This window comes from Bradysia coprophila, unplaced genomic scaffold (genome assembly GCF_014529535.1).
Source record: "Bradysia coprophila strain Holo2 unplaced genomic scaffold, BU_Bcop_v1 contig_93, whole genome shotgun sequence".
Classification (NCBI taxonomy): domain Eukaryota; kingdom Metazoa; phylum Arthropoda; class Insecta; order Diptera; family Sciaridae; genus Bradysia; species Bradysia coprophila.
The window spans coordinates 648,328-675,481 of NW_023504021.1; the positions used below are offsets into that span (position 1 = coordinate 648,328).

Here is a 27,154-nt window from a genome sequence, read left to right on the forward strand (position 1 = left end):
CTTTTTTAAGCTTTTAAAATTTTAATGAATAATTAAATTTTTAGTTTATTTTGTGAACTAAAATGGAAGCAAAATAAAATGATCGAGTCTGGATTTTGACAATTGAATTTCAGTGTAGATATTTGGACTTGTTGGTTAACGAACGTTGTCCCAATTAACCAGTTTCTTCCTTATTTAAAAAAGGAACGTCCTTTAAAACTATACCAAAAAGAATTATTTGTCGAAAAAAGGCAAATAAATCGGACGCCCTATTTACGTGCCGTTATGCTAGAGTTAATCTCTGAATGTATGTGTCATCGATCAAAATACGCAGCAAACGTCATTCCCCCTTCATCATTAAATAATCACATTTGCATTGTTTACACCCCGATATTAGTTTAATGTTATTTTTACTCAGATTCTTTGTGATAATTCGTTCATTAAAATGAAACGAAAATTTCAAGTTCCAAAAGCAGACTCTGCTAACACATACGTAATAATTGAAACCGTGGAAAGTGGTGAAATTTACGTTCAATTTATACCACACGTGTGGTTATTTGCACACAAAAAAAATGTTGCGATCAAGCCGCGAGATACAGCAAAATTTTATTTTCCGCGACGTTTGCCTAACCAAACTAAGGACAAATTCATGAAATTCACGAAACATGCAAAATTTGTGTGCACGGTACCAGAAAACAATGATCAATGGGATTGTCGCGAGGGCAGAGTATTAAAAATTGGCTTAGGTAAATGTTTCTAAGTGAGGTTATGTTATTTCTTTGCATTTTCTGAAGACATTTTTTTTCAGCTTCAATTGAAGAAGCTATAAGTGCCGAGAAAGTGTTCTGTGAGTACTTCAGTACAACCGAAGCCGAAGCTGCAGAGATTGAGCCTTCGAAACCTAAGCATCTAAAACGAAACAAAAAAGCACCTGTGAAAACTATTCAGAGGAAATTTGAAAGCAGTTCGGAAAGCGAACCTGAATGTCAACAACGTTGGTTTTTTTTAAATATTTTTTTATTGAAATCTTATTGTGTTACCAAACCAGTTTAATATTTTTATATGTTGCAGCAGTTCAGACGATATCCAACTACAATTCTTGTTTTGTACCAGATGTACCGAACAATATAATAATGCAATCTGTCGATGCTGATTCCTTCGTTTCCAACATGCAAGGTCCAGAAGTGTTTAACTTCGCTGATTTGCTAACAAACGACAACGAAAATATGATCAATGCTGATACACAGTCGCAGCAAACTGCAAATTTTGTCGTATTGAATGACATCGGCCTACATGAACCGGACAAGAATTATGAGCCAATGGAACGACAAATTCTTAATTTCAACGCAGAAGCAAATGTGCCAGTTGGTATTCAGTTGGCTACATCTAACGAAGCTAGTGACACACGTTGCTGTTCACTTAGTAGCTGTAAGTGCTACCAGAAACTATGCAACAAGATCGATTGGTTACACAAAAAATTCTTCACTGAATTCAATTCGATTCGAAGTGAAATACTGACCAATCGCCAACTGTTTTTGGATTCTGTGACGTCAGAACAAATTAGAGGCGGGGAGCAGGTCAATTTTGTGCAAGATGAGGAAAAGCAACATGAATTTGATCTAACAAACGATGAAGTGGCAACGTTCGCTGCCACATATAAGAGTTGCTCTCCACCGCCGACTCATTATTTGAGTTCAATTTGAATGATGATGAAAAATATAAAAGCTTTGTAATTTCAAAGCTGGAAAAACTCCAAGGAGAGGACGAAACAAAGACAGCGCGTAAAATATTGAAGTCGCTGTGCGATGTACAATGTATGAGCCAGTATACATGGGGCGGCACAAAAAAGAAGAAAAGTTTCAACAAATTGCATTCGATCGTGGAAATGATCGTCGGTATTATGGAGGCGAAATATCCTAAGTGTGACGCGATGGAAATTTTGAAAGGGGTGGTACAACAACGAACCAAAAGTGCTGCTGAAAAAGTTGATAAAATGAACATAGCCACCGGCACATCACATTCGGCACAATGCAACGATGTTTCGCAGGCATTGCTATCACTGCCATCGACCGAAAATGTACAGGCAACAGCATCAAAAGTATCTTTTACCAGTGCATCGCCATCCACCGAACTGAATGACTGCCAGCCTAAATTTGATAAAATGAACTATACCGCCGGCACATCACATTCAGCACAATGCAACGATGTTTCGCATCCATTGCTACCACCGCCATCCACGGAAAATATTCAGGCAACAGTTTCAAAAGTACCTTTGGCCAGTCCACCGAAATGAACGACTGTCCACCTATATCGAGACTGTGATGTGAACGAATAAGCTACTAGTCGAGTGAGTTTTTACATTTATATTTGAAACATTTAATGAATTTTACGCTACGTACATTCATGATCAAAGGCAAACATTTTATTTTCATTCTCTTAATTCTTTACTGCAAATACAATTTGATATATAAATTCGAGGCGACTGAAAGCGACAGTTACTAATTCGATGTTAACAATTGATATAATTCAATAATATATGACTGTCTGAGTTAAAATTAAAGGAAAAATTCAAATTATAAAATTTTTGGATAAATAAATATAATTCATTAATACACTCGAACTTAAACGTTGTAAAAATATCGAGCCAATAATTCAATGAATTTTGATGTTGAAAAATCAATTATTAAAGAGAAACAAAAATTAAAGGATTTTTGTATGAAATCAATAATAATCAGTAATTGAAGTGAGATTTATCGTTAGTTTGTCAAAATAATTAAAAAAAATTAAAAAAAATTAATTGACTTGTGCATAAAAGAAATAATTTTAAAGGCGATTTTGTGATAAATGCAGTTGCATTTGAAGAGCTTTGTGATATTTGCCCATTAAAAAATTAATTCAAAATTACAATTGTTTTTATAAAAGTGGGATAAAAACTGAGCTTCCTCCGTCTTTTATCATGAACATTTTGGACTGTATATGATCGGAGTCAATCTCAAAAAGATCAGCTAAGTCATCTTCGTTGCACTGGAAAATGAGTAATAGAGCTCCTTGGCGTTTCGTGAATTCTTTCAACCCATTGTTTGCGGTTTCAAACTCCCACATAGAGAATCGATCGAGTGGCTCATTTTGAGTTACCACTTCATCAGCTAAATGAATCAAATTATGCACACTATAAATGACACGCCATTTGCCGAATTTCGTTTCCAAAATTTGTACATAATCGTGCAACATTTTCTTTGCAAGTGCATTATTTTTTACAAACTGTTTTTCGTCACTCAGTAACCGAATCCCGATTACCAATAGAAGCAAATGTTCATACTGAAATTCCGAAAATACTTTTTTTAACACGACAATACTAAGGTACAACAGAAATTGTCTTAGTTGAGTGCACTTAAATTTTTTGTATTTATGAATGCCTTTCACTGGTCGAGCAAACTCAACTGGTCTCGTCAAAGCAGCAATTTCCAACAAATTATTTACCGTACCGATTTGAGCGGACGAGAGTCGAAATTTATAATTGACACAATCGGTGTTTAACCAAAACAAAATTCGTCGCGTAACGCAAGCGTAGACTAAATGCATACCGTCTATTGGAGCTTGAGTTACACCTAGCAACTCAAGAACTTCTTCCAGGAAAGAAGTGAAGTGATGATGTTGTGGCTGAGCTCTATCTTTAAAATCTTTGTCTGATCTCAAAGCCGCGTTCAACTCCGGAAAGCAGACACGATTCTCACAATGAAGTCCCTTTGTTGTACACCGACTACAGCCGTAGTAACCAGTTGGGCCTTTTAAGCCTAAAAAAGTTGACATTTTTTCATGTAAGTAAAGTGGTAAAAAAAATCCATTTAAACACGAACCCATTATATCACATCGTCCTGGGGCATCGCCCATGAATCTACCGGCACGAATCGGTATTTTGGTTTTGTTATTAACTTTCAAGCCATTCGTTATCAGGTATTTTAACTCATTCACGAAATCAAGAATAAATAAGTTAGCGTCTTTTGGTCCTCCAGAGTTACTGTAGAAAATTCCACATAAAAAAGGTTGTCCAATGTAAGGATTCCTGATTCTGCACCAGATCGGCCAAAATACTTGTGTGGTACTTTTGCTAATTTGTACCCCGTCCGTGTTGTAGTCAATAATCATAAATTGGAGCCCATTAACATCAATCCCATTTTGTCTCAAAGTGTACAGAGCGCCAGCTTCAATGCCAATATGAATATATTGCCCGGGTGGAACATTTCTAACTAACAACGAAGTTTGTCGAGGAGTCTCCAACAATGTTCGTGAATCAGACGGGAGATCAGGATACCCATGCCTTTGCAAAATTTTTAGAAGTCTCGTGAAACTGTCTGCTTTTGTTTTAGACGCATTTGCCCAAGAAGCCAGTTCAGCAGGAAGGTTAATTTTCATTTTTTTAGTGATTTCGTTCCTAGAAAAAATATTTTTCTTCACACAATTGTATCGAACATCAATTTATTATGCTGCAATCACTCACTTGTTACGTTCAACACTCAAATCACCGATTCTGCGTTTAGTTGAGTAATAATTCATTTTTTTGTAGTTTTATTAAGGCAATGTAACTCGAAGCCGCACGTTTCTCAACTTATTATTAACAATTGTAACGAAGTATCATTCAGAAGAATTCGGCCTTCAATTTGGCATCCTAAAATATTTCCTTTTCTGCTAAGAAAAATGCTTAAAAATAGGAATTCATTTTGACCTCCTAAAATACTTCTTTTTTTTACTAAGAAACTCCTGAATTTCTTGTTCCGATTATTTAGATTTAGGACGTCCTCATACTAATTAAGGAAGAAATTGGTTAATTGGGTGTGGAATCATTGAGGCAAAGAGTGAATTTTCTTTATGTATGGTTTGTCCATTCAGGACATAAATTTAAAAATAAAGTTGAAATATAAAAATATATAACTCAGGAAATAATATTAACCAGAACACTGCGCATATATATTGATGGTGGTCTCATAGCATAGTTTCGCATCACACACATTTGTGTGTCAACAACAAAACGAAACGAGAACATCAATATGCATGTGCTGCGTTCTCATAGGTAAGGAAAAAATATAATATTCAGCAGGTCAGGGAAAAATAACATATTGCGTTACTTCTCAGAAAAATGGTCACTGGGAAATAATATGTTTATCATTTTGAATTTGGGTCTGTTTTTTAATTACAGAAAAACATGGTCAAGCAATGTGTGACTGATTTGGGTCAAACCACATTGCTGGGCCACACAGAGAAGATAATGTATATTTAAGACTGAATATCGCCAAATAAAGTTTCGTTTAGTGAAAACCAGAACAGAGTACATTTCTAATTGAATTAAACTCAAGAATTATCATTCTGATAAAATACGGTCTATGAGAAGCAATCGAGGGCATAACATCGCGATTTTAACATTGGTCCTTCGAGCAAAAAATTGTTTGAAGCGACTTTAACGAAATGCAGTCCACAAAAGAACTGTATAATTTTAAATTAAAATACGGTCGTCGCGTTCGGTACTTGGTTTCTGAGGGAAATTAGTGAATCGAAGCAGTGTCAGGCCAAATAATTTAAGTTTCCGTTATCACTCTACACTAACGTAATAGTTTCGAGTACAGAAGTGTAACAGTGAACTTCGATAACAAGGAAAGTGAATCAAAATTGGAGCAATCGGACTTCACGGTCGCGTTTAGATTGAGGAAACAGTCTGAAAAACGAAGCAGTGTCGGGCCAAGAATTTTGAAATCACTAGTGAAACGAGCGCATACTCCTAAATCGTGTTAGGTGTGGGTTCAGTGAACGAAGGCATAAATTGAAATATTCAAGTGTAGACCTCGAATAATACAATGTCGGCCACGTCAATTCAGAAGTGGTCACGATTATGCCAGGAACTAGAAAAAACGCAGTTATTAAAGCAAAATTTAACCGGAGACGCTGAGGACCTAATCTCGGACCTCACCGTGTCAGATGCAAACTTTGACGGGGCATGGAAACGGCTGCTGGAGTCCTACGACAACGCTCGAGTGGTGGTGAAAAAACATTTGATAAAACTGGTCAACCAACCGAACATAAAAACCGTGTCCAAATCAGTGAAAAAACTATTGGACACAACTGATCAGCTATTGTTAGCATTGGCTAACTTGAACCGTCCAGTCGACAGCTGGGATGACTGGATTGTATTGATGATTTCCCAAAAGCTAAGCGAAGAAGTTCGTAAAGACTGGGAAAAGACTGTTGGAACTACCACCGACGTTCCGACGTGGGATTAATTAAAAGTATTCCTAATGGAGGAATTTCGAATTCGCGAGGGCATCGAAAGTAATGATAAACGACCAGGAAATTCAGAAGGAAAGTCCAGGGAAAAACCAGCAACAGTTGGCATAAAAAATTATCATTCCGCCGTCGAAAATGAAGAAACGAATTGTCCAGCGTGCAACGAATCGCATGAGTTATTCTCATGCAATAAATTCAAATCGATGGAAACACAACAGCGCTGAGAATTGACTAAGAAAAGGAAATTGTGCTTTTCATGTTTGAAGAAGCACAAGGACGTTCTGAAGTGCGACAAGAAAAAACCATGTAAACGATGCGACAAACCACATAGTACATGGCTACATGAGGCGAAGGTGGATCAATCGAAGGCCGTCGTGAACGCTTTTGGAGCCAATAAGATTAATGAGAAACAAGTCTTATTAGCAACAGCTCTTATCTCTACAATTGATCAGTTTGGTCGACACATAACTTTGAGAGAACTAATTGACAGTGGTTCTCAAGGATCAATTATCACAGATAAGGCAGCGGCATCCTTAAAATCGACTCAAATCGTCTCAAGAAATTACATAAGCGGTTTGGGTGGCCACAATACAAATAAGGTGAAATACATTCACCTAATCATGAAACCACGATTTATGAGCAACATACAGATCTCTGTGCAATGCTATATTCTGAAAACCTTCAAATCTGTGCATAGAGAATTGGCACCATTTGAAAGGACTACAATTGGCAGATCCAACTTTTCATAAAATGGGACCCATTGATGTGCTGTTGGGGATGAACGTCGTCAGCGAAATCCTAAAAGGAGGTTTCAAAAAAGGACCACCACCAATGGCGCAGGAAAATTCGTTTGGGTGGATCATATCAGGCAACATTGATCCAACGTATCCGAGCAAGGTAATTACATGTTTGGTCGCAACAACTCCGGATTGTGATTTGTCTAAATTTTGGGAATTGGAAGAATTAAATCCGAAACGAAAGTTGACACCGGACGAGAGAGAATGTGAGGAACATTATGTAAAAACGTGTCGCCGCAATAATCAGGGCCGGTTCACGGTACAAATTCCATTTAAAATGGGGAAATTCGCTCCATCAAATTTGGGATATTCGAAAGCGCAGTGTATGGCCAGATTTGCTCAATTGGAAAAGCGATTCGCACGGGTGAGTACATTGAAGTTGGGCATTTGATACAATTTTCTTTTTAATTTTATGTACAGAAAATGAACACTTTCCACAATTGCAACACTTTCTTCCAACGTTATGCCACCTTTCCTAACCAATCACCGGATTTGGTACCAATAATTCCTGCTCTGGCAATGGCCGGCTTTATTTATAACGAATACGGAGCAATCCAGTGCGTAAACTGTCAGGTTCCATACCCAATAACCACGCCAATGCAAGACCCTTTCACATACCATTGGACCATGTCACCATTGTGTCACTTCGTATACAATAAACAACAACGCCTCCCCAACCGACCTTTACGCATATTAACATCCGACGGTCTACACCGCAAGAGTCGTCCATCGGCACTTAACCTATACCAAGCCACATACAGATTAAGGCATTACTACTTGTTCCCTTACATGGAAATATCACCAGCTCAACTGGACAACGAAGCTTATACCACATGGCGCACAACAATGAATAAATCAACTAGGAAACCATTCTATAACTATAACACATTAAAAAATCCAAAGGCATTAAAGCGTCGTTTCCACAACAGCCAATTACCGCAACCGAGAACCGAAATGGATTGGCTTCTACACGCAGTCCTGAATAGCAGCTCTCGCCTTTTAACAGAATGTCTAATGGGCAACAGCACGGATATATTCAATCACACCTGGGCAACGTTATCAGGACCAACGAAAACTCAACTCACTCACCTAGCAATAATTCATCACAAGTACTGCCAATCGATCCTCATAGAACATTTCGTTCAATCCAAAGGATTCTCAATTGGACAACCTATCGAGTCACCATTCGAAATAGAAATTCAGTTACGTCATCCCAACCGTGAGCTTCCACTCATATAAGATAGGCTCCTCCATAACATTAGACTATTATTAGCTGATCTCATCCAGTATTTCACCCTACTTAAGTGTTTATAGTAATATGGCACCACGATCAACACGACCACGAACAACCCGCACCTTCCGTCCTTGGTGGTTACCACCTAACAACAACTGCAGCTTGCCTAGTGCTTCGCAAGGATCGAGTCATTTTTGTCCTCTGCTTCACTTGTACGAACATCGCCGAAGATCAACAATTAATCCTGCAACATTCACGAGTACTCAGAGAAGGCTATAACTACATCCTGTCCAACACAACATTTAAGCTCATATTTACCATCCGCCGACTTTGGTGCGCCAAATGCCAACAACCACTATTCACATGGACTCCGCACGAAATTTGCAAACTACATCCACACGTCCCAATTACTGTGTAACGAAAGAATCAACGTTCATTTTCAACTTCAACATTATAGCACGTAAGAAAAACAGATCGTGCAAAACAGAACGCTAAATATCACAAATCATATCAACAGAAGACATATTTTATGGGTGCAATAAGAATTAATTGCTCTCCTATCCTTTCAATGTTAAATTTTAATATTTAGAGGAGTGCATTAGCGCTCATATTTTCAATTGTTTTTCTGAATCAAGAAGCTGTTATTCTGTGCGTAGTTTGTGAGAAATATTCAAAGAAAATTATAAATTGAAATTATAAATTGAAATTGTGAATTGTATTAACGAAACGTGTTATAATTGAAATTAATTGTTGGATAAATAAAAAATATTTAAACTTTAGACAAAAGAAAAATATGTAGAACAAATGACAAAAAAAATACGCTAAAGGGCGTGTCTACAATATATAGTTTTTCGTTTCTCAAACTCAAAGAACATTCAAAGGAGATCGCGAGACATCCAGTAAGGTAAATATCGTTCAAATATAATAGATATATGAAAATTCATCATGCCCCAACTCAAATTTTAGTTCTATTTGGAATGTTGTAGAAATTGCAAGATTAATGTGAACATCATCAACCGAGGATATAAACGTGATATCACAGGGCTCAGTCACATCAACAGCATCAAAACAGAAGGCCCGAAACTGTAAGTCACAAAAATTATCAAAACATCATCAAAAATTGAAAATATTGTCTCATGGTGAGATCTCGTCATCTACGGCAACATCCTTTCTTTTACCAGTTTTCCTTTCAATATCGCCATGCCTCATAACATAGGGAACCAATCTCTCTACATTCATAGTCTCTGGATGTTTTCTTCCACGCTGTTTGACAGCGACTGTTTGATCATCGTACTTATGGATGATCTCATAAATCCCTTTGAATTTTGGGTCTAGCTTTTTGCTCCTGGGAGGAGGTTGTAGCAACAATTTGGACAATTTTCCAAGCCTCTTGCCGGGGCAGTCGTGATATCTTATCTTTGGTGACAGGTACCTTGGAGGTTTTGGTTCCTTGTAATGTGATGGCTGGTCAAACCACATTGATGTTTCGACGCAAGATTGATACACATGCCCATGCGTTTCACCTTCTGGCTGGTTCCGATACCTTCCCTGACCCACCTCACTTGAATGACACCTTGATGACACGAATTGCTCCTTTCAATGTCACCCCTTTGAAACAACTCCAAGTCAGCACTCAAACTCAGTTGTCCGATGCTTTAACGACTGCTGTTAATGTGGTATCCCTTATTCCGAATTTGGAATAATAAAGGGAATATGTTGATCCTAGAATAATCCACGAAATCACATTGAAGTTGGGTATTCATGGGTTCATATATATATAACGGACTCGTTACATAATGAGACGTTTGTGTGAGATTCATATTCATGAGAATTCACTAATGATTTTGTTCACACGAGATAAGTCGAGTGGATATATGAAAATATAGATCAGACACATTAACACTTTGACCCATGAGATTAGTCGAGTGCATGTAACGAAATGCTGTCTAGACACTATTAAAGTTTGAGTAGACATTATTAGAGTTTTGAGTAGAACGGTCGAATGATTTTGACTCAGTTTACAGTCAGTTGTCGATTTTTGAAGAGAACAGTCGAATCGTTTTTAATACAGTTTATTTTCGGGAGATCGGTCGAATAGTTCCAAATACGGTTGATCGGTCTTGAGTCAAATAATAATAATTCAGATAGATGTTGGCTAAATCAGCAGCATTTTGCAATAATCATGTTCAAAAACATTTTTTAGTAAATGTGTTAGAATTGTGATGTAAAAATATAAATTCACATTAGATAAATAAAATTAGAGTTGGACCCAAACCGATGTCTTTTCTTTATTGTATTTTGGGACAAAGTTTTAGTTAACAAAATTAGAAGTGCGTATGAAATGATCTTACAAGACAATATTCAAGATCCATTGTATGAAATTGATGTGCATGTTCTGTGGGAATTGGAAAACTCTAATTTCCTGGAAACTGTAGCTTTCCAAGAAAATATTTTACATCCTCTGGAGAGGATTATAATTCGAAATAAAAACAATTATCATTTTTCGAATAACTCACGGTATAAACATTTATGTGTAAAATGTAGTGAAAAACATTCAAACAAAAACCTGTGGTGTAAAGATTGGAGATTTCAAACAATGTGCCCAAAGGAAGGAGAATATCTATTCAAAAATAGTGACAAGGACATAGTACATACAACATTGGTGTAACGTTATGCATAATTGGATCGTATACGATATTGGTTCCTCAGCATGCATCCCATGCTGAGGAACCAATATTCAATGAGGTTGTCAACATTACTTCAAAGGTATGATTAATAATTGAAAAAAACTAAAAAATTTATAAAATAATAATTATTTTTGTTCCAGATCAAGAACGGCATCATCAGCAGAAACAAGAGCACATTACATCAATTCGCTCTTACAAAATTTAACAACAACCTATTGGTATTGTATTTATAAATGCGTTTTTAAATAGAAAACTTTAATGTTGTTGCCTGGAGAATTATAAGTGTGAGAAAAAGAATAGCAATGAATGTTGTGTGTGCAAAGATAGGACATCTGATTGCATATTTCAAAATTGTCATTTTCTAGAGGTTTTTCTATTTTAATTTTTTGTTCATGATTTCCTTATTAGTGAGGTACAACAATCGTAAATCGTGATGGACCAGAAGTATTTACTGAAGAAGATTTAAAAAAAATATTTCATTTCATAATTACTATGTGTAACATGCAAATATGGTCATGATCGTAGTTAATTTATTTAACACAGATACCAAATGTCATGTGGAATGCGTGGAACGCGAGTGCTTGGAGAAACAGCGACTGCTACGCAATTGACATCTGATTGTTTTTTTGTTGATTTGTTGGTTTTGTCGAGTGCTTTTCAATTTTAACATTTTCTTTCGCTTTGGTGTACCAAGGACTGAAACAGCTTCTAGTTTTGTGTTAAAATTGTTTCAAAGTCTTCTAAATTTTATAGGTTTCAGATGTGTTCGTATATAATAAGCCCTAATTGGGCCGTTAAATCGTGAATTTTGCTTTGTGTTTGAGTGATTTGTTTCCGTACAGAACTCATTCTGTTCTTTTCTTTTTTAAACTACTTATCTACTCGAAAATAAAGAAATATCCGGAATTCCTAATAAGTTGCAGATGTTTTCGATTCAAAAGATTTTTTCCTCTATTTCAATGGATCTTTATTTTAATATTGAATAATAGAAGGGTTCTGTTAGCCGGGCTCACTGAATATCTTTGAATTTTGACCTAATCTCTTTTTAAGTATCTGCAGAAATTCTTATCAAGTCACTTTGGAGGAATTATTTCAGCAACCCCTTCTTAATAAGATTTAAAAAATCCATTAGTCGAAAAGATAAATCTGATAAATTTATTGCACTCTTAGCGCTGGTTTTTGTATTGAACTTCTTGAAATAAGTACGTTACTTCAGTTAATTCATTCTTTATTTGGTTTTTCGTTGCTTTTTTTAGAAAAATACCTCGCAGTGCTGCTTGATAATTTATTAATCCAGTGGGGAATAATATCCCTCACCTATGGCATTATGTAATAAATCTCATGTTTCTATCTCCGAAATGCTGCGTAAATGTCGAACATTAACAAATTTGGACAATTGAAAAATATCAGAAAATGCGAGTGTAGAAAATGGCTTGACTACTACACCTCGTAGGCTTATCTCAAATCTTAATAAAATTCTAAGCTCTAACCGTAGCTCAACTTTTTTTCGTTTTTCGTCAGAAGGATGTGCTATGTGACAATAAACTAAAGTTGGTTGATTTCTTGGACTATAGCGGTGGTTTGTAAATAAAAGACGTTAGTTTGCGCAATATTTCGAGCTTCGGCTTTGCTCTTCATCAGGCTCTTTTGACTACTAATTACATTACTGAAAATCAACAAAAATATGAAGCTAAGACTAGTAACTCCTCTCCACATGCATATTACAAATGTTTTGTAGCTTTGACTTTAATTTAGCCAACGGCGAAGAAACAAAATCCAACATGTGTCAATAAACATCAGACGCATCTTCATTGTATTTTCGTTAGTAATTTGAAGGACACCACGAGTGTGATCGAAAATCATTGAAATAGGAATAGCCTGAAACCTGATATGATCTGGATCAGATCTGATAGATTTTGACTTGATCTGATTTGAGTTGAACCTGAAGATACAGACACTGACCTGAAGTGAATTGTATCAGATCTATTTCGCAAATTATTTTAACAATATCTTGAGAAATTTGTTACTTCGATTATGCAAATATCCTCCGTGAAACTACTAAACGAAAATTACTATTTTAGAACTCCGCGGCAAAGGAAACTAACAAGAAATATGCAAATGAATCAGGTCAATCCTGGTTATTTCAGGTTAAATTTAAAACATGTCAGGTCAGATCAGGTTTTTGATTTTCATGTCAAAAACCTACCTATTCCGAGACATAAGTGGTTTGTAGTGTGGCTAAGCTACTTCACTGACCGAAAACAGCATGGTTGCCTCACCTTTTTAAGTACAATCTTCAAAACAACCTTCAAAAGAAATCTTTTCCTATTTGATTTTCCACATAAACTACATAGTTTTCTGAAACTTTGCCTAAATCTTTTGCCGATCCCAAAATGCATTCCAATTTGCTGTAAAGATCTTCGAATCATCAATTAAATACAACAGTCGATTGAATTGACGATTCAAAGGCTTGCGTAGCATAAATTTCCTGAAAATAACTCCAAGAATAAAAACATTGTTTTTTGTTTTCGATTTGTTGATTTTAAGAGCACTTTCCTTATTCGAAATGAAACAATTTCGGAAATATTGAGAGCTCTGGTTTAATAGGTAGGCAAAAAACATTTTCACAAAAAAATCTAATGAGACAATGAAAACCGTTTGACGTTTGTTGATTGCGGATGTGAATGCGGACGAGCAGTGTATTTTTAGATTGACGAATTTTCAGGATTGAATTATGAATTAAAAGTTGTGACGAATTAATGGAAAATTATCAATTTAGATACTTTGCCTACTGTATTATCAAATTAATTAAATTTTTCTTTTAAAAAAGAAAAGAACAGAATGAGTTCTGTACGGAAACAAATCACTCAAACACAAAGCAAAATTCACGATTTAACGGCCCAATTAGGGCTTATTATATACGAACACATCTGAAAACTATAAAATTTAGAAGACTTTGAAACAATTTTAACACAAAACTAGAAGCTGTTTCAGTCCTTGGTACACCAAAGCGAAAGAAAATGTTAAAATTGAAAAGCACTCGACAAAACCAACAAATCAACAAAAAAACAATCAGATGTCAATTGCGTAGCAGTCGCTATTTCTCCAAGCACTCGCGTTCCACGCATTCCACATGACATTTGGTATCTGTGTTAAATAAATTAACTACGATCATGACCATATTTGCATGTTACACATAGTAAAGGTCGAAAAATATAATTTGATAACATCAACAATATTTTTGACGCATCACAGAATGACACTTGTCAGTGATCTCAATAAACAGGTTGTAGTGCTGCCATAATTTTGAAATGAACTGACCTAGCCCTCTAAAGCTGCTTTCAATGGGTTAAACACAATCCCATCTCTTTATATTTCTTTTTCTTCTTCCCGCTTGTCGTACTTTATACGTACAATCTTACTCTACACATGGTCTAGATACAGACTTAGCTCAAATCACAGTAAACATTAGAGGCCAAATTTTTCCTCTCACCGTACACATGGAACTTTAACAATCAATTTTCCAGGCTTTTATCTTTTTTTATCTCACATACGATTAATATTACACCCCTTAACTCAATTAGTTCAACTCCTTCCAAACTCTCACATTCTAGACGACACACATGTAGCAATTCAATGTAAAAATTTACAAATACAACGAAATGTTTACCCCATGAGGATCTACCCGAGTACGATTTTCCAGTAACTTTCAAAAATCGTTTCGGAGGACATTTTATTAGTGATGAGAGGTGGGGAGTGAATTACATAAGCTATGTACGCAAAGTATAAATAGACTTTGGTTACGCAAATATTCATTAGTACTTATCTTAGAGTAATTATTATAATTTGCACGACGAAATGTGGTCCCAACATCAGTTTGTATAATATACACATTTCGTATAATTTTACACCAATACATGTATGCGTTGACGCTATTTCGCTTTTGATAGTTCAATTTGCCCTCTTAATTAAGAGGGCAAACACACATACCAATAAACATTTCGTATTTCATGTTGGGACCACATATTTTACGTAATTTTGTTCGAAATTTCCTCTCTAGGTATAATTACTATTAGGTACTTATCGAGATGTGTCCGTTACACAAAATGATACGATTACTGTCGATACGCTGTGAGACCTTTAATGATATTTTGAATGAGGAGGGTAAAAGACAATTCCTTGCCAACCTCTAAATTAAACGGAAAGGCTTTCTCGATATTCGAGAGCAAAAAATTTGCCGGCTGGAACGCATTAAAGAAAGCCTTGACGACCGGCATTAAAGTACCTAAATCTACATCAGCTCTCCAGAATGAGCTGATGAACATGTCGAAACAGGAGAATCAATCCAGCAAAGAATTCGCTGACGAAATCAAAGAAAAATTGAGAGAACTTTTGAGCTTTTGATAACGCAATATGACAATGACGATGTCATTCCGTCTTTCAAGTCACTTGATGAAATAGTAAAAAAGGCAGTGGAGGAGGAACCGTTCGTAAAGGTTTTAGAAACTTCCTTTGATTCCTCATCCACAATGACTCGTAATGCACGTGAATTACAGAACGATAATGGGAAAGTAATAAAAAAAATTTAGAATAACATTAGACCAACAATTTTCAGAAATAGAATGAACTGGCGACCTAGACATAACTGGAATAGATTTCAATCAAGACAAGATTCCCCTTATTATAGAAACACGACCAAATTGTTCGGTGCACAACAGCTCCAATCTGAAAATCGCAATACGATTTGAACTCACGGAATGAAGTTAAGGTTTTACAATCTGATCTGTCTTCGATGTAATAGACGTGGCCACGCCACTGATACTTGTTACGCACGTTTATCGGAAGGAGAGCAGCAACAATTGTTAGATGAAAAACACGATTTATTAAGAATGAAAATCCATTAGCAATCGTGCATGAAAATTTACATGGGCTCTTATGGAACTGTATGCTTGTAATGTTAAATTTTACTATAAAACAAGGGTTTCGATCATGCTTCGGGGAATTAAGTTGATTTTCGATTCGCACAGTGTGTAGTTCACTTCAGTCTGTCTATCAAATCTAATTTTAAATTAACTTCGTAAAATTTTGTGATAGAAGTTAAGTGGAATAAATCTTATAAAAAATTGCAAAAATCAATCTTCTGCTTGGTACGTCATTTCCGCTCGAGTTCTGTTCTTGTTGGCTTCACGACACTCTCGAGTGGCCATTCGAAATATGAATTAAATTACGACATCCCAGCCGAGAACCACCACTTATATCAGAAAGACTCCTCCATAGTCTTAGAATATTATCAGCTGATCTCATCGCCTATCTCACCCAGCATACTTAAGTGTTTCTACTTATAGTACTATGGCGCCCATATTAACACGACCACAAACAATCCGTAGTTTCCGTGCACAGAAAGACATCATCAACGAGTTTTTATCCTTTCACAACACTGTATTGAACCCACATAAGCCTAGAGAACCAATATTGAGAAAATTAGTCATCTAACATCGACTATAGCATGCCTCCAGCTTCCAGCATATGATCGAGTCATTTTCCTCCTTTGTTTTGCTTGCACAAACATCGTTCAAGAACAAAAAAAAATCTACAACGACCACAAGTACTCAGAGAAGGTTACCACTACATCCTTTCGAACACCCAATTCAAGCTCGTGTTTATTATCCGCCGATCCTTTAAACAGAAATCGTCTAAAGACTGTAGTGTGCCACACTTCTTCTTCTTCTACCACACTACGTGATAATATTTATTTCCACCCGAAAGTTGAACATTAACCAAGCATATATGAAGGCGGATTTATACTACTTAAAGCCTAATGAATAGGGGCAAGCTTAAAAATGTATAATCAATTTGAGGTCGTTAACGAGAAATGGAGACGATTTAACAATGACAATATGTAGTTGAACTTAGAGACTGTAGTTGAAACTCAAAATTTGTTGTTATTTGCATATCGATCTGAAAATGACCGTTTAATTTGTATGCAGTCTTCTCCAATTGTTCGAATATCGTCTATTAAAAACGACTTTGAATTACTCTTTTGACGTCAACAAGAAATGGTGACGATTTGACAGTGAAAATATGTCGTTGAACTTAGAAACTGCAGTTGAAACTCAGAATTTATTATTATTTGTATCGCTTTTGTTGACATCTTTTAAAAACAAACAGCAACAATTCCTAGAAGCATCGTCCTTACTATCGAATAAACATTCACAAAATCCAATTGTGACCAAAAACTTAGTAATAAATTAAAGGAATTATGCAATAGGATCAGAGAATTGAAAAATTTCAAACGAACAAAATAAATGAAACAGAAAGAACAGCACTTCAACATGACATCATTCGGTTTTGCATTTGCATTATTATAATTTTGATTGTGGTGTATTTCATGTTGAAGTATAAATGCCATTTGTCCATTAAGACATAAAGATTAATATTGTAAGAAAAAACATTGTAACAATGGGCTGTGATTTTCGCCATTTTAAGAAGAAGAAGAAGAATGACGTTTCAGGTCTATGACGCTCAGTAAATTTGTGAAACTATTTATGTTTCAGGCATGTAGTGTACATTGAATAAATTGGTTTATTGAGTCTATATCTCAATTTCAATAGATCATTGAAGTGAAAAATCAAAAAGAAAATGTTGACATTGGCGCTGGCGATCAGTTTCGACGGTCAAACCATGAACTTTCATCACAACCCATTCATTTCAGCAATATTGTAATTGTTGAAATTGTAAACATTGAACACTTGCGCATGTCTATCGGTCACCATGTCGTGGTTTGTTCTTTTAACGAATCGCGCCCATTAAACATATGTGACACTGTTATTAATATGTAGGAATCAATTAAAAGAAAAACCATTTCAGCAATGTTGGAGTCCACGTCGAAGCAATACGTACATATATTCGTGGTGGTGGATGCTTCCACAAAATTAGTGTTACTCTACCCAGTTAAGTCAACGAAAACAGAAAATGTTTTCGTTTAGGGGCCATTCATAAAGTGCGCACGCTAAAAATGGCGAATTTTAGACCCCCCCCTTGCACGCGAAAATGTGATAAACACGTTTTTTTACGACAATTTTGGGGTTTTATTGACTAAAAATTCAAAAGGATATACCTAAAGTACTCCATAAAGATATCTTCACATATTAATGACTAGTTCCCATACCGTCACCGTGGTAGGGAATGAAAATTAGTTCAACAAAAAATGTTATATCAGCTCCATATTACGAAGAATATAGCCAGTTCAGTAAAACCAACCAACCGAAGTGTTTTTATTTAAAACTTTAAAAATTAACACGGGAAGAAAAACAACCTGACATTGAAATCGGCGCAGTCAAATAATAATATTGAATCCTGAATGACAAGTGATGTCACTCTTCAGTACAAGTCAAATAGTACATTGAATGACATGAGGTGACAGTAAAAAAATTCACCCGCGTGCGAGAGTTGGAGCCCGCGCCGAAGGCTAGGGCTCTAATCGCACAGGTTGATTTTTTTTACTTTTGCCCTGAGTCATTCATTTCATACTATTTTATTTTTTTGATACCAACATCAAAGAGTTTTTATGTCGAATTTCACACATTGCTGAAAGTATCGCTACAAGTTGTGAGAATAATGCTGAAAGTATCGCTAAAGTTTAGCAGGACGAGTTTTGAGCGTCAGTCGTCGGAGCTTTTGCCTATCCAGGGGCTGCACGATTTAAATGAAAGCCTGCAGCATGGGAAGCTGAGAGAGTTAAATCCAAAATACGATCAGCAAGAAGGTGTCATCAGAGTCGGAGGCCGCCTAACAAATGCTCACATTTCATACGGCCAAAAGTTCCCGATTGTTTTGCCGGAAGATGGTCATTTGACTCAGTTAATTATTGCCGACGCCCATATCCATTCGTTGCATGGTAACGTTCAGCTGATGTTACAATATTTGAGGCAACATTACTGGATTTTTCATTCGCGACGAATCATTCGGTCATTTATTAAGAATCGATGCAAAACGTGTCTGAAGTGGTCGAGCACGAAGCGAAAACAACAAATGGCTCCATTGCCGCGTCCGAGAGTTCAACCATCGACATCTTTCACTTTTACTGGAAAGGATTTCGCTGGTGCGGTTTATATTAAAGACAAGGGACGTGGAAGGAATCAGCCAATTGGACGTCTGACTATAGTTTTGCATTTTATGAGTAATTTTTCCGTTTCATTCATTTTATCTTCCGAGCCAATTTCATTTTGAATTTTTTGTGTTAGTTTTATTTGAAGACGATTTGAAGACAAAACAGGAACGATCCAAACGGATCGAAATGCGATATTAAACATTGGAACAGAATTTTATGAGAATTTGTTTTCTTCAGCAAGACAGAGCCCAACGGAAGAAACCGAAGATATACCAATAATAAGAAACGTGGGATCGGAGGATATGCCCGACATAACTGTTTATGAAGTCAAGGCCGCAGTAGCCGAGATGAAAAACAAAAAGTCTCCCGGAGAAGATGGTGTTCCAGTGGAAGCCATTAAACTGGGTGGAGACTCCTTATTAAAGGCAATCTTCTTCTTTCTTCTGCTTTTTCAGCCTGTTTCTATCCACTGCTGGATGTAGGCCTCTCCAACTTCTTTCCATTTCGTACGATCCATTGCCATTTGCTGCCAGTTTGTACCTGCAATATTCTTAATTCCGTTTGTCCATCTCTCTGGTGGTCTACCTATAGCTCGTCTTTTATATGGTCGCCAGTTCATGATCTTTTTGGTCCAACGTTCGTCTGTCCTTCTTGCAATATGTCCCGCCCAGCTCCATTTCAGAGATGCTATTCTTTCCATGACATCAACGACCCTGGTTTGTTGTCGAATCCATTGATTCGTCATTCTGTCTCTGAGTGTTATTCCGAGCATACTCCGTTCCATGGCTCTTTGTGTCACTCTCAATTTATCTTCGGATGCTTTTGTTAAAGTTAACGTTTCCGCTCCATAAGTGAGCACTGGAAGGACACAAGTGTCGAAAACTTTGCGTTTCAGACTATTATTCATTTTGCTTTTGAAAATTAGTCTGAGTTTTCCGAACGCTGCCCATGCAAGACCAATCCTACGTCTTATTTCTGCATTTTGGTTGTCCAGACCTAACTTCAGTTTATGTCCTAGATATACATAGCTGTCGACTCGTTCAATGACAGTGTCACCAATTTTGATTTCTCTATCGTCCCCGATGTTGGTCATGACTTTTGTTTTCGATAAGTTCATCTTGAGGCCAACTTTGCTCGCCTCTTCACTTAACTGTTGTAGCATAAGCTGAGCCTGACCTAGATTCGCTGCTATCGGTACAATGTCATCAGCGAAGCGGAGATTGCTCAGATACTCTCCATTTATATTTATTCCCATTTTACTCCAGTTTAACTTCCTAAAAATACTCTGCAGAATCGCCGTGAATAATTTCGGTGAAATGGTGTCACCCTGCCTTACACCTCGGCCAATTCTGAATTTCTCCGTGCTCTTATGAAGTTTTATACATGAAGTAGCATTTTTGTACACATATCGAATTGTGTTGGAGTACCTTGAGTCTACTCTACATTCGTCTAATGCGTCCAATATCGACCATGTTTCCACTGAATCGAAAGCTTTTTCGAAGTCTATGAATAGCAAGACTATGTCGATGTTGTATTCACGACACTTCTCAATAAGCGTTCTCATCACCTGCAAATGGTCGTTTGTGCTGAAACCAGATCTGAAAGCAGCTTGTTCAACAGGTTGGTAGAAGTCGAACTTGTTAGTGTTCCTCTTCGTAATGATTTTCATAAACAACTTGTAGAGTGTTGACAATAGGCTTATGGGTCGGTAATTTTCCAGCTTTGTTATGTCTCCTTTTTTATGCAGCAATGTAATTACCGCATTTTCCCAGGCTTCTGGTACTTCTTCCCATTGGAGACATTGATTAAACAAAGCCGTGATTGCCTTTAATAATGAGTCTCCACCTAGTTTAATGGCTTCCACTGGAACACCATCTTCTCCGGGAGACTTTTTGTTTTTCATCTCGGCTACTGCAGCTTTGACTTCATCAACAGTTATGTCGGGCAATCACGGCTTTGTTTAATCAATGTCTCCAATGGGAAGAAGTACCAGAAGCCTGGGAAAATGCGGTAATTACATTGCTGCATAAAAAAGGAGACATAACAAAGCTGGAAAATTACCGACCCATAAGCCTATTGTCAACACTCTACAAGTTGTTTATGAAAATCATTACGAAGAGGAACACTAACAAGTTCGACTTCTACCAACCTGTTGAAAAAGCTGCTTTCAGATCTGGTTTCAGCACAAACGACCATTTGCAGGTGATGAGAACGCTTATTGAGAAGTGTCGTGAATACAACATCGACATAGTCTTGCTATTCATAGACTTCGAAAAAGCTTTCGATTCAGTGGAAACATGGTCGATATTGGACGCATTAGACGAATGTAGAGTAGACTCAAGGTACTCCAACACAATTCGATATGTGTACAAAAATGCTACTTCATGTATAAAACTTCATAAGAGCACGGAGAAATTCAGAATTGGCCGAGGTGTAAGGCAGGGTGACACCATTTCACCGAAATTATTCACGGCGATTCTGCAGAGTATTTTTAGGAAGTTAAACTGGAGTAAAATGGGAATAAAGATAAATGGAGAGTACCTGAGCAATCTCCGCTTCGCTGATGACATTGTACCGATAGCAGCGAATCTAGGTCAGGCTCAGCTTATGCTACAACAGTTAAGTGAAGAGGCGAGCAAAGTTGGCCTCAAGATGAACTTATCGAAAACGAAAGTCATGACCAACATCGGGGACGATAGAGAAATCAAAATTGGTGACACTGTCATTGAACGAGTCGACAGCTATGTATATCTAGGACATAAACTGAAGTTAGGTCTGGACAACCAAACTGCAGAAATAAGACGTAGGATTGGTCTTGCATGGGCAGCGTTCGGAAAACTCAGACTAATTTTCAAAAGCAAAATGAAACGCAAAGTTTTCGACACTTGTGTCCTTCCAGTGCTCACTTATGGAGCAGAAACGTTAACTTTAACAAAAGCATCCGAAGATAAATTGAGAGTGACACAAAGAGCCATGGAACGGAGTATGCTTGGAATAACACTCAGAGACAGAATGACGAATCAATGGATTCGACAACAAACCAGGGTCGTTGATGTCATGGAAAGAATAGCATCTCTGAAATGGAGCTGGGCGGGAAATATTGCAAGAAGGACAGACGAACGTTGGACCAAAAAGATCATGAACTGGCGACCATATAAAAGACGAGCTATAGGTAGACCACCAGAGAGATGGACAAACGGAATTAAGAATATTGCAGGTACAAACTGGCAGCAAATGGCAATGGATCGTACGAAATGGAAAGAAGTTGGAGAGGCCTACATCCAGCAGTGGATCGAAACAGGCTGAAAAACGTTTTATGTTGCACGTAAAGTTGGTACAGTTAATGATTGTTTAGAGTAACGTAACTTCATTGTTATCATCTGTCCAAGAAAGAATTTAGTTTGAATTATAACGTTGAAACGATAACACAGGTATTTTCATTCGAACAATAATAAAGCCCAAGTTTACCCTAGACACGTATCCAGCAGTGGATAGAAACAGGCTGAAAAAGAAGAAGAAGAAGAAGACGTATCGCAAACATCGAGAACAAAATGTTGAAATAAGAAGGCATTTATTCCAACGATAATCACGGGGCTGCCCTCTAATAATATCAATACAAAAATTTCATGTGTCCGGCATATATGGTATGGACATTTTCAAGCTCACCGTGTCTCCCCTTGGGATGCATTTTTTTACTTTCGCCCCTCATTTGCGGGGCGAAAGTGTCATTTTTCGATGTTGGTATCACAAAAAATGAATATAATCAAAGGGTGCAATTAACTAAAAACAAATCTGGTTCAATGATGAAGTTTATGAAAGGTAAGCATTAAACAATGCAGACCTTAGAGTAATTATAACTAGAGAGGAAATTTCGAACAAAATTACGTAAAATATGTGGTCCCAACATCAAATACGAAATGTTTGGTAGTATGTGTTTGCCCTCTTAATTAAGAGGGCAAATTTCGGCGCATAAAATTTGAATTAAGTTACCAATCATTTTTTTTTACTTTTTTCTTGTGAAAATTTTGATACAAAAATAAGTGATATAGCTGGACTGTCATTTTCTGTGATTAGGAACAATGGCGTTTAATTTAAATTACGATCCCCCAATATCTCAAATTCGCTTGGAAATTTGGTATACAAGACAAGTTAACAGATTCTGTCGGAATTTTTTTGTATTATTTTTTAACAAAAGTCATTTTTGCACTGTCCCCCGAATAAACAATTGACTGATAGTTGAATTAATTATTTATTCTGAAGATCCGACCTATTGCTAGTAACGACAAAACATGTCACTTTCCATGAAGTGATTTTCACATACTTGGGTGTGTTTGTACACGTAACATTGCTGATTGTTTGATTGATGAATTATTTATTTCCATTTCTTGCAATCGGTTTGATCAGACGGAAAACTATGTCAAAAAAATCTGGGGAGACAATATGCAAGAATGTGGTTATGTGCACATCAATTACTAAGAAAAACTATGTTTTCTACTTCGCATTACTTCGGGACATACACCCTTTAATAGAACAGGAATGGACCATCGCAATTTTATTTATTTTTTGTAAGTTTCACTGATGAAATTTAAAAATAAATAACATTCAACGCATAAGACTGTTTCGATGAACAACGTCAAGAAATATTTTGACAGAAATCTCAAATGTGAGTGTATTGGTAGAAGCTCTACGTAAATCATTACGTAAATGTATCTCATACACATTGATGTCGGGACCGCTTTTCGTAGTGCGAATTTCCTCTCTAGGTATAATTACTCTAAGATGCAGACAGTCTTTGAATTGTTGAATGGTAAAGTCAGAAACACTATTAATAGGTCGAATAAGATCGACAAAATATGATTGATAGATACAAGTTTTTTGTTCGTAAAATTTTCGTTTTAAAATTTTTTGGGTCACTTTTTTGGTGATAAAATGTTTTGTGTACAGGCGTACAATGCGGCCCTCAGCGATATTAGTTATTTTGTGAGTAGACGCAACGACTTGTGTCCCTTTCACCCTTTAGGGTTTTTTGCCTGATAAAAAGGTGTGAGTCGAAATACTTGGTTTTGGGTGCAAAAAGTTGCTCACTTTTTCAGATTTTGTAAATAGTTGGAGAAAATGAGTGAGGAACATCCCTACGATCTTCATTAATACATTGCACCGTTCAGCAACAGCATCGTTACTTAATTAAGCGCTACGAAAATATCAAGGCATAGCGCTAGGGCTAAATAATAGAAATTGATTGTCACGGCGACAACTCAGTTGTAAACGTTTTGCATCAAAATATGAATACAAATTGAGGTAGTATTTTGTCCGGGAGTATTTTGTCGAAGTGATATTATGACCGGGTCTATTTAGTCCGTGCTCCGTTATTACACCGATAACTACACAGTACAAATGTCAGTTAAAATATTTCGACTGTCACTTCCCGAACTGTCAACTTCTAGGGCACTTGGTATTTTTATAAGAAAAGTCCAAAAGCCTACAGTTTTTGCTATTTTAGATTGTAAAAAAACAAATTTCCCAGAAGTGCTGTCTACCAAGCTTAACATTCGAATAGGGCACTAGCGGAACTGACCACTTCTAGAACACTTGGTCCAATTTTTGCCAAATTAGATTTTCTCACAAAAATACCAAGGTCCCTGACCCACATGTTGATCCATTTGCATTAATTGGAAGTTTTGTTTTACTGGTTACTCACTGCCATATGTGTAATTTACTCTTATATACTAGGCAGAGAAATGAAACCAGATGATGCGACGGCAGCAACGACATCGGTTATCACTTCTCTGATAATGCGGAGTTATGAAATGATGTCACAACTTAAAAGGATACGTAACATTACGTGTGATGGATGAAACTTTCCAACATCTTTCATTAGTGCAACATCATTTTCCCCGCAGTCCCCTGTCTCTTTCTTCTTATAATATAAAATGAACATTCACCTTAACTTAAACTTAAAAGAAATATCAAAATTTAACCTGTGAGAGGCTCCGCTTCTAATGCAAATGTCTCCATTCCTTCGGATGATTTACTATTGAGTCGTTGGTGTTTGGACGAAGCTAGCTGGTACACTTAATGGCAAATGATTGACTTCCAACTAAAATTTAAAAAAAAATTGGTTAGGTACGTTCGGCGTCGTTAAATTCGAGTCTTCTGTTGTCTTTTGAACTTACATGAAGGTGATGAACAGTAAATTCCAAGAAACGTTACTGTTTTCACAGATAAAGAGGTGCAACGAGCGCAGCTCGTAATACGTGTGATTCTTTACGTATTGAACTTGTTCAGCAACAACATTTCCTTTCTTTCCACGTTATGAGAGCCTGAATGCCTAAGGCGAGTCGGGCTAATTGGTCCAACAGTTGAAATAAATTCACAATTGCCTGGAACAATCAAAAATCAATGCCTGGAATTATCACAGATTTGTTTGTGTTTTTTACCACACACAAGCGCCAGCAATAGAAAAAAATCAATAAAATCAAACACGAAAAGCCGGTGCGGTTCCACCAAAATGATACGGTCTCGATTTTCGTGTCCGACAATTTCACTTGTACCGCTTAAATCGCATTGATCCCTATGTTCACTCAACCTACATAATTGGGTAGTTGCTGCGCGGTATTTGGCTGATTTACATACTGAATAACGTAACGCAATGGATTGTGCGTATATATATTCTACATTTAGGCGAGATATCATTTTAGCACCTATCTTTCCACAGAGTGTTTGCATACTGCGAGGCGTGGCAAGCAATAAGCACACTGAAGTGGTCCGTCCAACAAGAACACCGATTGTAGACATTTCATCCTGTGTTCGACGAAATACCACATGGACATTCACAGTGGCTGCGCAGTCGGTTCAACAGATGAAATTAATGCTGATATTTTGCGCCATATGTATGTTCCATGACGCGCGTTCATCCTTTATGCAAATGCAACGCGTGCAACAGATGCCGAATTTTCCGTACATTTATTATCCTACGTTCGTTGGTGCCAACAGTCATGTAATTTTTTTTGATGTGAATTTGATGGCACACCACCCAGAGTGCCATAAGAACAACATATGCGGAGAGTGCAACAGGTTGAATAGGCGTAGACAATATACGAAATTTTTACCTGATGCAGAGTACTTTGAAACATAAGCGTCCACTCCCGTATTAACTGCATGAGGGACACACACCTTTCTTACAATCAATCGTTGCACACACACAGACAACAGTTCATGATTTAATCCCTCCTTATTGATACGTTCACACACGGCACGAATTAATTAAATTATATTTGGCCAATCACAACGTTGTTCGGAATGTGGTGAATACACGCTTATTGGCTTAACCACAGCAACACTTTGCCACTCAGAATTAAATGTTTTTCTGTTTAATTTCACATATCGAAACTGAATTTTGTCTTTTTCATCACTTCAGCAACAATTACAAACTCACAGACGCGATATTTTCGCTCAATCGTTTTCCGTGTGTTTGCTGAACATATTGAATTTCACAAGTTAAAATGGCTGACCAAGCTGTCACCTGTCCACTGTGAGAAGGATGGTATTTTTCCATTATGAAATGACATAAGGGTAAAAAATGTTTTGTCGGTAGTGGCGCTTCTGTCGAATCTGGTACATAGTCTGTTAACTGAGAACGTAGTAGTAATTGTACAGTCACGTAGAGATTTGAATTATGCTGCGGTTGATGTAAAAAGATACAAATAAGGGTAAAATACGACCCACTTGACAGAACTTTTATTGTTAGTAAATAATGTGGAACTTACGATTGACGGTGGCTGTTGGTGACCCACGTCACTTTGAGGTGCGGTCATATATTGAAGCTTAGTCATTACGATACTCCTGATGGATACGAGTTTGAGCTAAAACAATTTAAAAAAAATTGTGTGGCACAGACAGCTGAAGTTTTGGAAGGCTTTAGTTAATTGAACGAATTGTATGCTGGCAATTTTAATTGCTTTCATGCTTCAATTTAAAGAAATTTTTTACTTTAATTGAACACAGAAGAATGACAAACAAAAGTAACTGGGCCACACTTGTGTTTAACTTACGATTTGAAAAACCCGATTTGGTT

The 27,154-nt window shown here is 36.8% G+C and overlaps 2 protein-coding genes and 1 long non-coding RNA gene across 3 annotated transcripts; 1 reads left to right on the forward strand and 2 right to left on the reverse strand.

Annotated features, from left to right (window-relative positions):
- Positions 1–292: 292 nt before the first annotated feature.
- LOC119084768 lies at positions 293–1,411 on the forward strand. Its single transcript, XM_037194834.1, has 4 exons — positions 293–725; positions 788–973; positions 1,051–1,373; positions 1,406–1,411. The coding sequence occupies exons 1-4, from the start codon at positions 425–427 to the stop codon at positions 1,409–1,411; spliced, it is 816 nt and encodes a 271-aa protein (XP_037050729.1). The 5' UTR covers positions 293–424.
- Positions 1,412–1,451: 40 nt separating this feature from the next.
- Positions 1,452–23,854, reverse strand: LOC119084772. Its single transcript, XR_005089141.1, has 4 exons — positions 23,681–23,854; positions 20,993–20,997; positions 9,866–9,876; positions 1,452–1,464 (listed from the first exon to the last, which is right to left on the reverse strand). It is a non-coding gene; the product is annotated as an uncharacterized LOC119084772 (long non-coding RNA).
- On the reverse strand, positions 2,846–4,858 carry LOC119084771. Its single transcript, XM_037194836.1, has 2 exons — positions 3,837–4,858; positions 2,846–3,773 (listed from the first exon to the last, which is right to left on the reverse strand). The coding sequence occupies exons 1-2, from the start codon at positions 4,390–4,392 to the stop codon at positions 2,893–2,895; spliced, it is 1,437 nt and encodes a 478-aa protein (XP_037050731.1). The 5' UTR covers positions 4,393–4,858; the 3' UTR covers positions 2,846–2,892.
- Positions 23,855–27,154: the final 3,300 nt, after the last annotated feature.